At 36.9% G+C, this 12,581-nt stretch overlaps 1 protein-coding gene and 1 pseudogene across 3 annotated transcripts in view; one reads left to right on the top strand and one right to left on the bottom strand.

Moving 5' to 3' along the window:
* Positions 1 to 12,581, top strand: part of XIAP (X-linked inhibitor of apoptosis) — a 39,814-nt gene that overhangs the window by 12,550 nt on the left and 14,683 nt on the right. For all 3 annotated transcript variants that reach the window (XM_027534983.1, XM_027534984.1, XM_027534985.1), the window contains 4 exons: positions 7,718 to 8,626; positions 10,067 to 10,166; positions 11,297 to 11,375; positions 12,042 to 12,084. In XM_027534983.1, the coding sequence (XP_027390784.1) occupies positions 7,750 to 8,626; positions 10,067 to 10,166; positions 11,297 to 11,375; positions 12,042 to 12,084 (1,099 nt within the window). In that variant the 5' untranslated portion in view covers positions 7,718 to 7,749. The remainder of the gene's footprint in view (positions 1 to 7,717; positions 8,627 to 10,066; positions 10,167 to 11,296; positions 11,376 to 12,041; positions 12,085 to 12,581) is intronic.
* Positions 3,295 to 4,715, bottom strand: LOC113888201 (annotated as a pseudogene).

Below are 12,581 nucleotides of genomic sequence, written 5' to 3'. Positions count from 1 at the left end.
ATTTTAAGATGAATTATCAAGTAGCTTTGGGGGGAATTATTCATAGACCACAGGGAACTTCATAATATTCTTAATTTCTATGTGCATGCATTATTACAGTGCTTACGCACACTGTCCAATGATAAATACCAAAGAAATCAGGCAAAGAATGAAAACTGGCAGCCTCACCCTTACTTGTCATAAGTGGATGTGTGGGAAATAAATTGCCCAATGAAAATAATATAGGTAAACTTTACTTGTCAGTGGTAAACACCACAGCTTTCTCTTAAAGTGTAGGCAGTGTTCCTAGAATAATCCCACTGAAGAAAATGCAAAATCTTTACATAAAAAAGTGCACAAGTTTTTCCTATGTGTAAAAGTCTTTAAGTGCATTTTATATCCAAAACAATTTGCACTACTTGAATACAGATCTTCGTCAACTTATAATGAGGTTGCATCCCAAGAAAACCATCCTAAGTTGAAAGTATCATAAGCGGAAGATGCATTTTATACACCTAACTTACCAAATATCATAGCTTAGCCTGTCCTACCTTAAATGTGCTCAGAACACTTACATTAGCCTACAGTTGGGGAAAATCATCTAACACAAAGCCTGTTTTATAATAAAGTGTGGAATATCTCTTGTAATTTATTAAATACTGTACTGAAAATGAAAAATGGAATGTTTGTATGGGTAGAATTATGAGTCTATCGGTTGATCTTCTTGATTGCCTGAACTGACTGGGAGCTGCAACTTGCCCTGCTGTCCAGTATCACTAGAGAGTATCAGACTGCACTAGCACAGGAAAAGATCTGAATGTGTATCACTTTCACACCATTATAAAGTGGAAGAATCACGTCAAACCATTGTAAGTGGGAACCGTCTGTACCTTAAAAAAGTTCAGAAGCCTACCAACATATATATAGTAGCACACACCCAAAACAAAAGAATGCTTTCCAGTGAGATTGGGAATGAGGATAAAAATTAAAGGAGAGCATCTCCTGTATTACCAGAGTCAATAAAATTAGCTGATTATATAATCTATAGGATAGACAAACATCAATGTGAAAAACTCACAGAATTTCATAATTCAGGAACATAGCTTCAGTGCTTCATAATGTAGAAAGAAGCTCCTAAGAATAGCCAATTGGTTTGATTTCTTAGAAGTTAGAAAAACTGCATTTCAGAAAATGATTTGTAACAATTAACAGCAAACACACAATATTGTAAAGCAATTATCCTCTAATTAAAAATATAATAACATTAGCACAAGAACAACATTAAGAAAGAAAAATACTGGGGGAATTCCGCAGTGGTGCCGTGGTTAGGACTCTGCGCTCTCACTGCCCAGGGCCCAGATTCAATCCCTGGTCAGGGAACTATGATTACCCAAGCCTGGGGAATGGCCACGCCTCCTCCCCCCCAAATACTGGGTACACAAGAACTGAGGTCCTCAGAGTACCAAAAATATCTAAAGAGAATCAGACTTCACATTAGAATTTAAACAATGTAGTTAAAGGAAAAACTAACTGGAATCTTTGTAATAGGTTAAATATTTAACTCTTTCAAACAGAAATAATCCTCTTACATAGTTCTAAAAATGTGCATCTAGTTTTCCATATCAAAAGCACATAATTTGATTAGCAGAGCTCCCTTTGTTTTAGACTTAAAATCACCTCTGATCCACCAAAGTTTGTACTAACAGTTACCAAACTAATTAACATTTAAACAGCTTTATTGAGATACAATTCGCATACTATAATACTAATTTTGAAGTGTACAGTTCAGTGATTTTAATGATCAGAGTTGTACAACCACCATTACAGTCTCAGTTCAGTCAGGCAGTTCAGTTGCTCAGTGCAACCCCATGGACTGGAGCACACCAGGCCTCCCTGTCCATCAACAACTCCCGGAGCTTACTTAAACTCATGTCCATTGAGTCGGTGATGCCATCCAACCATCTCATCCTCTGTTGTCCCCTTCTTCTGCCTTCAATCTTTCCCAGCATCAGGGTCGTTTCCAATGAGTCAGTTCTTCGCATCAGGTGGCCAAAGTATTGGAGCTTCAGCATCAGTCCTTCCAATGAATATTCAAGACTGATTTCCTTAGTATTGACTGGTTGGATCTCCTTGCAGTCCAAGAGACTCAAAAGTCTTCTCCAACACCACAGTTCAGAAGCATCAATTCTTCGGCACTCAGCTTTCTTTACAGTCCAACTCTCACATCCATACATGACTACTGGAAAAACCATAGCTTTGACGAGATGGACCTTTGTTAGCAAAGTAATGTCCCTGCTTTTTAATATGCTGTCTAGATGGGTCATAACTTTTCTTCCAAGGAGCAAGCGTCTTAATTTCATGGCTGCAGTCACCAACTGCAGTGATTTTGGAACCCCCCAAAAAATTAATTTAGAATATTTTAATTACTCCACAAAGAAACCCAGTAACCATTTGCATATTTCCGATTCTCCTCCTCACCCAGCTGTAAGCAACCACTAATCTACTTTCTCGTTCTATTTACTTTAAGAAATTTTAAACCTACAACATGATTGTTCTCATGCCTTTTCCAGGTCATTGGCTCAGAGGTCTAAATGTTCTTAAATTAGCCAAATTTACAAGTCCTCAGACATCCCTCACTCAGAAAACATTCAGCATTCAAAAGATGGTTTCATGATGTTCCACCTTACGAGTTTTTGATCTGGAACATGTGTTTCAAATTCTGTTCACACCACTTTCTAGGAGTGCTAAACTCATTTAATTAGAAGGAATAAAACCATTCTGTCCAAACTCAAAACTGAGTTTGTTCTATATGGGTTAACCATTTCCAGGCTTTCAATAATAAGAACAGCTTTAGGACTCTAGCATGGTACACCACTGTCTTCAGTAATAATGTCTTTATCCTTTGGCTCAGTGTTTTGGTTCAATCTGCTGTGGATAGCCAAGAAAGCTATTACCAGTAGATTGGCAGTCCTACTGTTCCTAACGTTGTTCTCCTGTTTACTTGTCTTGCTATTATGGTAAAGTTGTAAAGTTGTGACTGTTGGCAGTCATCCTGTTATTTGATCAAAACTCTGGGGAATTCCCTTGCAGTCCAGTGGTTAGCACTCCATGCTGCCACTGCAGGGGGAACTGGTTCGATCCCTGGTCAGGGAACTAAGGACCCGTGTACCACACAGCCAAAAAGAAAAACAAAATTGAATCATTGTGCTGTACATCTGAAACTAACATGACATTGTAAATCAACTATACTGCAATAAAATGTAAAAAAAATAAAGCCCTTCCCTGAAACTTCTCTACCACTAACCTAAAATGTCATTAGCAGCTGATAGTCCTGTGCTGAGCCAGACCTCCTGGAACAAGCCAGGGTGTAACGATCCATGGGACCCACTCTAAGCCATGTAATGTCTCCTTTAGGTTCAAACCATCCCAGCTATAGAGCCCCAGGGAGTGGTCAGTGTTGTGTTTGTAAAGATGAACTAGTCCTATGATGTGTTTCTGGGGGAATATCCACATTTGTAATGGAAGATACATCTTAAGTCTTGGTGCATACCAATGACTAGATCTGGCTTTTTTCTTTGGTTAACGGACCATCCGTTAAAACATTTTCCTTCTTCATTAGCATGTCAGTACCAAAGGCACTGTTTGCTTCTTTCTGTTTTTCTGTGTAAAAATCCTAAGCAGCAGGTTGGTTGTTGAAATCGCTTTGTGATAATTATCATCTTTATATATAGATGGTAAGTTTCCCTCATATAGGCTAGTAAAATGTCATCATTAGGTATCTTAAGAATATGTTGCAGTAATCCATGAAACTCCATTAAATGTCCAAGGTTTGCTCTTTGTGTTGAAAACTGACAAAATTTGGTGCCAACCTGCTCCTCTCCAGGCTTCCTGGGCAGCTGCAGTCAGGCTGAGTGCAGGAGCTGCAGCCCAAGAGTCTGCCACTTACCAGAGGCACCTGCATAGAAGGCTTGGGTCTCGATGCTGGGCTCCACAGGGCGGCTGGGGCCGCCTGTCTCTGTGGTGGCTGGAGGCACAACTCCGTCCTCCCTCCCTCTGCTTTAGTGGGTGCAGAGCGCTCCCCCCCCCCCGGGGGAGGGGGATGAGGGGGCAACCAACCCATCTACCTCTTTGCTCTCGGCTACATCCCCCACAACCAGGCCTGTGGTGCCAACCAGAGAGAAGTTAGGCAAAAATATTATCACACATTTTGGAGAAAAAGATCACCTTAAAATATTTTACCCATATATTAAAAATTACCTCCAGGTCTTGTTTGTGAGTATATATTTTTGCACAGCTGCAGTCTGATATACATCCTACTTTATATCCTTTACCCATGTAGAATAACCTTTGTTCTGTATATTTGACAACTTTAATAATAAAAACGTGAAGGAAATAGAAACTCTTGTATTGTGTGCAGATACCAGGTAGGTAGGTTTTCTGTTTTTCTCTCCCCGCCAACTCCCCATAGTCCCACGTTATTGCTAGAGTAGCAGTCAGTCTCCTCTCTTTGGTGCATGCCTATGGCTATTTTTACCCAGTTGACTAGGCTAAATATATATATGTATGTGTGTATAAATATGTATACATATAATATGCATGTTTATATTTGTATACATAGGTATGCACACATGTATATGTACGGGTGTATGTATATTTTATGTATGTACAGGTATATGTGTATTTTGTGTAGGTGTATGTATATTTTAAACACATCTCACCATGTTGAAATCTTCCATACCCCTTGTATAAACATAGACCACTGCTTGCTGATTCTTTTTATGCCAGTGTTGGCTTTCAGAGTGCCATTTTTCTTAACCACTGTTCCTTCAAGGTTCCTGACTGCCTAGCCCCTTTATGTCAGAGCTTTCTTGGACATCTTTCTCTCTGTGCAAGAGAGAAAGTAAGAGTGCCTTCTTACTTTCTGCTTACCCAGTTCAAAGTCAGATTTTGCTTTCACAAAGAAGCCTTAAGTTATCTCAGCATACTTTATTGCACTCAGCCCTTTTCACATCCAAAACCTTCTCATTCATACCTCACTTTCTCTCTATTCACAATTCCTCTGCTCCACATATACTTACTTTCTAAATATCTTTCCCACCTTCATTTCACTTAAATTCAGTTTCTTAAAATCGTCTCCCTTCACTTTCTTTTGGCACTTTTTTCCAATCTCAAGTTTTCTGTCTTTTGTCAATCAGTTTTTCTCTCTTTTAACTCTTAACCTTTCTGGTAGTGGTTTTCTCTTCTACAAAAGCCCCCACTCTGATAATGTATATGCAGTGTTCAGTTGAGTGGCTCTGAATAAATACCTGCTTTTCAAACAAGAGAAATCTAAACTATTAGCATGGAAATAACCCCTGGGAAGATAAGGTCTCCACTTGAAAGCTTCAAATAGAAATTCTCCTGCTGGTGTTGAATGATGGAGCTTTATCTAATAGTATCTGAAATAGGATGACTACTTGAACCACACAAAATACTCACCATTATGAAATGAAAATAGATCATTGGTTTTACATTTCTGTCTGTTTTGACTGACCTGAGAAACAAAACTTACTACCTCAGAGAAGATAACTTTCATATGTCTGAGATTATATTCAGCATTAATTCTTCAGGATAATTATAGACTTAGAAATGCTTAATCCTGTCTCCTGGTCCATGCCAAAGTCCCTTCCAGTGATGAGAGGAACTCAAAATCTACAAGGCAACCCAATCCATTTTATACTGATATTGATTGTTGTAACTATTCATCCATCCCTGTACTGGGTTAAAATGTACTGACTGTAATACATATTAATTAATTCTAATTCTGCCCTCAAGGTAAATAGAATTTGGATCCCTTTTCTACATGACAGCCTTTTAGATCTCTCAAGGTAGTTATTCTGTCCTCTCCACTGCTCTCCCTACAATTTTCTTTTCCCTTTGAGATAAATACTTGACTCTTCCAACTATTCCTCATAGGATACCACTTTCATCATCTTGATTGATCTCTATGGACATTGTACTTTGTTAATATCCCTTCTAAAATGTTCAGAACTAAAAATAATACTCAGTATGTAGCTGAATTGAATCTGAATGTTGCACATCTGGACATGAATGCAGACTGAAGTTGTTTCAAGTTTTTTAGCTGCCATGTGATGTTGGCTCTTGATGAATTTGTAATTAACTAAAATCCCAAGATTTTAATCTGGAGATTTGCCTTCACATGACTTCTTTCCAAATGAGGATTCCATCTTCCTTTAGGTGTACAACAGATTTTTAAAGTCAGAATGTAAGGCTTTACACATATCCCAATTTTATCTCATTAGCTTGTCAGCTTCCCTTGGTGTCTTTGAATTTTGATTTTTATCGTCAAGCTTATGCTGATTTAAGAGTCTTAAAGCTATCTGGGAAACAATCAAAAGTCGTGGAGACTATCTTCCAAAAATTGTTGTATGCATATATATCTCAGCTCTTGAGGTGTATATGAATTAATATAGTATCTTCCAGACCCAGGGGTCAAAGCCAGGTCTCCTGCATTGCAAACAGATTCTTTACCATCTGAGCTACCAGGGAAGCCCTATATGAATTAGTACCAGTATAAGTTAAGTCCAGGAGGACTGCAGTCCACTGCCAGCCTGCAAGACAGAAGCCTTGTGTTGAACATTAACTCCAAGAGAGATGAAGTTCAAAACATACTGTGCCAACATAATGCCAAAAGAGCTGTTAGTTCCTCCCAAGAAGACAGTCATTGTGACCATTCCTTTATTTTGCCTTTGACAGGCATATGCAGAGCACTGTATCATGAATAAAGTGAGATTCTGAAGAACCAGGTTTGCCTGGGGCAACTCTTAATTTGTACCTCTTGTCTCAATGTAATTACTAGTAACATCATCTTTCACTTTTAAAAGAGTTCAGGTTTAGAGGATAAATTATCTTGGCCACTCTTCTCATAACCCAACCAGTTCCTTTTAGCATTTATCTTGGTTAAATATTACAGAGCTGTAATTTGGCATCTCTAATGAGGCTGCAATTGTATTTCTTTTCCATTTGAACAGATTGTTCCTTGTCTGTGGGCAATTGATAGCAAAAGTAACTGTAATTAAGGTCTACATGTGCTTAGTATTTTTCGTGAACCACCCTCTAGAGGGCACTGTTACATACATTTGAAATGATCCAGTTCCAACAAGTGGACTGTGTTTTACCTGAAAATCATAAACACTTGATGCTCTTAAAGAACACATTGGAACCAACGTTGTGAGTAAAACTTATCTTTTGCAAAGCAGTAGAGAATTATTAAAAATTAGTTCATTAACATTCTGAGCATTTTTTTAATTGTAAAAACTGAATTTTGATGCCTTGAATATACAGTGATCCATTATAACAATTATGCATAGACTTAAGAATCTGCATATGTTATTCTTTCATGTTTTTCCTAATTAATGATTTTACATGGTTAGTAATTATAACATTCTGCATCACATAGTTTCATGTTTATATAAAATAAGCACTATAGAATGAATAGTTCTGATCTACTTGTTTAAATATTACTTTCCTTTAAAAGAGAAAACAGAAATGCTGGTTTTTACCTTATGACCTGAATCATGTGATAATATATTCATAGAATTCTAGTATTTAGAATGTTTCTTAGAGATTGTGTGATAACTTTTAAGTCATTAGTGGATAATTTGTTAGCTCCTAATATCAAAAATATATTGCCTGTGTTTCACATTTTAGATTTCCTAATGTAATGTTCTCTTTTTAGAAAAGGTGGACAAGTCCTATTTTCAAGAGAAGATGACTTTTAACAGTTTTGAAGGATCTAAAACTTGTGTACCTGCAGACATCGATAAGGATGAAGAATTTGTAGAAGAGTTTAATAGATTAAAAACTTTTGCTAATTTTCCAAGTAGTAGTCCTGTTTCAGCATCAACGCTAGCACGAGCTGGTTTTCTGTATACTGGGGAAGGAGACACTGTGCGGTGCTTTAGTTGTCATGCAGCAGTAGATAGATGGCAATATGGAGACTCAGCAATTGGAAGACACAGGAGAGTATCCCCAAATTGCAGATTTATCAATGGCTTTTATTTTGAAAACAATGCTGCACAGCCTACATATTCTGGTGTCCAAAATGGTCAGTACAAAGCTGAAAACTACCTGGGAAACAGAAATCATTTTGTTTTAGAAAGGCCATCTGAGACTCATGCACACTATCTTTTGAGAACTGGACAGGTTGTAGATTTATCAGACACCGTATACCCAAGGAACCCTGTCATGTGTAGTGAAGAAGCTAGATTAAAGTCATTTCACAACTGGCCAGACTATGCCCACTTAACCCCAAGAGAGTTAGCTCGTGCTGGACTCTACTACACAGGTATTGATGATCAAGTACAGTGCTTTTGTTGTGGTGGGAAGTTGAAAAATTGGGAACCTTGTGATCGTGCGTGGTCAGAACACAGGCGACACTTTCCTAATTGCTTCTTTGTTTTGGGCCGGAATATTAATATGCAAAGTGAATCCTCTGTCGTGAGTTCTGATAGGAATTTCCCAAATTCAACAAATGCTCCAATAAATCCAGCCATGGCAGATTACGAAGCACGGATCATTACATTTGGGACGTGGATGTACTCCGTTAACAAGGAGCAGCTTGCAAGAGCTGGATTTTATGCTTTAGGTAAACTTTATTATAAAACTAGTCTAATAAATAACTTTCCAACTGTCTCAGGGCTCCTAAAAAGTAAATAGATGCCATTTGCCCCCCATACTGGTCATATTTAGGTGTAAGCTGGCATGGTTATTTATGTTAGTAGTATTCTGTGAACCCTTTTGTTAAATCTGTAATATACCACAGGAATTTATGTGGAAAAGACTGCCATATTATGAGTAATATGTATCTTTGTGTAACTGTCTTTTGGGAAAGAATGACATGCAAAAGATGATAGATATCCCTGCTAGAAGCATAGGTCTGATAGTAATACTGACTATAATTTATTGCACACCTATATGTGCTCAGTAGATGTATTACATGCATTTTCTCTGTGCCTCACAACAACCCTGTAAGAAGAGTTAACATGAGAGAATTTACCTTGGCTGATGTTAAAATTGATACCTGCCTTTTGTACATAGACTATATACTTGAAAGCTGCCCTATATATTTGAAAGATATCTTATTGCTTAAAATGAGCACTTTCAAATGGACTACTGTAAACATGTCAGTCGGAGAAGGAAATGGCAACCCACCCCAGTATTCATGCCTGGAAAATCCCAGGACGGAAGAGCCTGGTGGGCTACAGTTCATGGGGTCACAGAGTCAGACATGACTGAGTGAGCACAGACATATAAGTAGAGAAGGAAAGGCCATCAGTATGATGGCTTCCAGGAATATTCAGAAAAAATATACCATTATATATCTAACCCATTTACTTTAAAATTGAATAATGCCCCAAACCAAAATATCAATTATTTCTATATTTTATTTATTCAGTATCATAAGACAGTCTTGAAAGTTTATTGTCATATAGCTATAACCTTAGAGAAATTTATCCTGTAATTTCATTATGCTCAACTTTATTGTTCTATAGTTTGAAAAAGTAAGTGTAGTATTGATGACCCCAAATGACATGTTCTTAATAAAGTAATTACAAAGTTTTCACATAAAAATTGGGAAATTTTATTTTTGTCTCCTGTAAGTAAGTGTTAGTTGCTCGGTCATGCCCCACTCTTTGCAACCCCATGGACTACAGTCCACCAGGCTCCTCTGTCCATGAGATTTTCCGGGCAAGGATACTGGAGTGGGCTGCCATTTCCTTCTCCAGGGGATCTTCCCAACCCAGGGATCGAACCCTGGTCTCCTGCACTGCAGGCAGATACTTTACCGACTGAGCTACAAGGGAAGCCTCCTGTAAAATACCTCAAATTGAATCAGTAAATTTAGTGTGTGTTTCCTCCTCAAATGATCTTATCTATTACTTAGATGTGAATTCAGATATCTTATTTTAAGGTGTGAGCTTTTCATGTAGTTTATAAATGCTTAATTTTATAGTATTTAAAAGGCTATTTTTGGGTAAGGTTGTAATTGCACAAATACATGTGTTTTTACTTGTGTGTTTCTTAGGTGAAGGTGATAAAGTACAGTGTTTTCACTGTGGAGGAGGGCTAAATGATTGGAAACCCAGTGAAGACCCTTGGGAACAACATGCTAAGTGGTTTCCAGGGTAAGATATTTAAATATTCATTCAGTGACAGGCAGGTTGGCCAGTACATATGCAGCGGGAAGACTTAAACAACTTTTCACCTCAACTATTTTTACCTTCACCAATGGCTTGAAATTCACACCATGTTTATAAAAATGGGGTCACCTACTTTATATACATTAAAAAAAAAACCCAAAACACTTAAGCCTTTTCCGGTGACCAAAACATTCATCATTTATATATCATACCTGTGACATTCAGATGATGCTATTTCTAAACACCAAATAAGGAATGTATGCTTTTGTTGTTGTTGGAAGTAGGCTCTTTAATGATGGGCATGAGAGCCCATGTTATCAAGGAGATTCCTTGAGAACCCATCACACCCTCTAGCAAATATTACTGAATCTCACTGATTCTAAGACATACAGTTGTTCACATTTTCAGCTCTGAAATCAGGACACATCTGGTGGTGGGTCATAATTTAATTGGCAATGGTGATACATAGTATAGTAGTATACATGTATACATACTATACATAGTATAATCATGCTGCTTACCATCAGTGGCATCTTAGAATGATGACATATTCTAAGTGTCTTTCTACCATCTTGCCTCTTTAAGGCACACAGATGTGTAGTGTACAGTGATGTGAATTTTTGGCCTACAAAATAGTACAACTTAAAACTTTAGAATGATTTGGAAGTCTTAACCTTCAGATCAGATCAGATCAGTCACTCAGTCGTGTCCGACTCTTTGCAACCCCATGAATCACAGAAACACTCTTAAAAGGAAAGGCTGAAAGCCTAAAAGATTCCTTTAAAATGTGCAATTGGTTAATCTCTAAATAAAACTCGTTAAGATTAACTATTTAAGACTTGTTTTTAAATGTCAAGGTGCTAGTTTAATAACTTGTTTAAAAGCAACGTTCTCAAGTTGATATTTTTGCTCTACTAATATTAGCATATTAAGATAACAAAGGGAACATTTTTTAACATTAAAATGATAGTTGGATAGTCAATTGAGTAACATTTTATTTGGTGGCTCTCTAGAAATATCAAAAAGCAAGTTAATAGAATTAAGATGATTCTATCTTTACTTATACTTTACTAATTGATGAGCTACTAAAGTTTAACCTTCTTTTGTTTGTTTAGCTGTAAATATCTGTTAGAAGAGAAGGGAGAAGAATATGTAAACAATATTCATTTAACCCATTCAATTGAGGAGTCTCTGGTAAGTCACATATTGTAGAATACACATTTTCAAATATTATGTATTTCAAATATTATGTATTACACCTTTCTTGGTGTAAAATTCACAGTATAGTATTTTAAATTAATAATGTATGATGAGCCTAAATGGGAGATCTTGAAGAGTGCTTGTTTTTCTTAAGCTGAAGCAAATTTGTGAAAAGGAGATCAGGATGAACCAATTTAAGGATCACTGTAAGCAAAAATGGACTTGAAGAACTAAAACACTTAAATCCCTCAGCCTTCTGAAATTAGACTTGTATAATGTGTTTTGTACTGATAGTTTTAACTTTTCACAGACAGTATTTAAAATCTCAAAAACATACCTAAATTGATAGTGTGGCCTGGGGTGGCTAAGGCATCAGTACTTTGTGGAAAGAGCCCTGGACTAGAATGAGACACAAGAGTTGCCATTATGGCCCTGCCATGAACTGTTTAATCTCCCTGAGCCTCAGCTTCTTGTCTGTAAAGTGAGTGGATTGGAATCTTTTAACTTCGAGCTTCATCAGGCTATGCCTCTTGTGAATATTCATATATTGAATTGGAATAGAGCTAATTTATAAATTCACGATAAACATAATTTTTCAAATTGAGGTAATTGCCTTCTACCAAAAAGAATTCTAACTTACAATTCTTATTTGCATTTTAGGGGAGAACTGTTGAAAGAGCACCATTGTTAACTGAAATAATTGGTAAATATACTTTTTAAAATATTTTAATTTCATTGCCAATATTACAGTTGTTATTTATAAGGTAGAAAGGTAAGCCGATTCTTTCAAGGTATTTTTCTTTGAGATAAGATTGCTATAAACTTAAGAATTAATGAAGTGCCTATACATTTAAGTTGGATATTTATGTATTGGGAACATTCATTCAGAGGTTGAACAGATTTTCCAAGTTCGAGAGGAACAGCTGTAAGCTGTACATTTTCATTTCTGTTAAAATCCCCCAAAAAAGAGTTAAGTGAATTTTTGTCAACAGAGTTTCTTTAGTTAGCCAAGATCATGAATCCAATGTCCTATTGATGTGCTATTACCATGATCAGCCCTAACCTACCTGTTTCCTTATTGGATGCCTCTTTTTGCCTTCCCCAGCTACTTCATAAAGGGGTGTGGTTTGGTTTGTTTATATCCTATTGCCTTTAGAAAGGTAGAGATTTTTTTTTAATCACAAAGATTATTTACTCATC

This window comes from Bos indicus x Bos taurus, chromosome X (assembly GCF_003369695.1).
Source record: "Bos indicus x Bos taurus breed Angus x Brahman F1 hybrid chromosome X, Bos_hybrid_MaternalHap_v2.0, whole genome shotgun sequence".
Taxonomy (NCBI): Eukaryota; Metazoa; Chordata; class Mammalia; order Artiodactyla; family Bovidae; genus Bos; species Bos indicus x Bos taurus.
The sequence above is the reverse complement of the archived record's forward strand: the minus strand, read 5'-3'. Positions and strand labels throughout refer to the sequence as shown.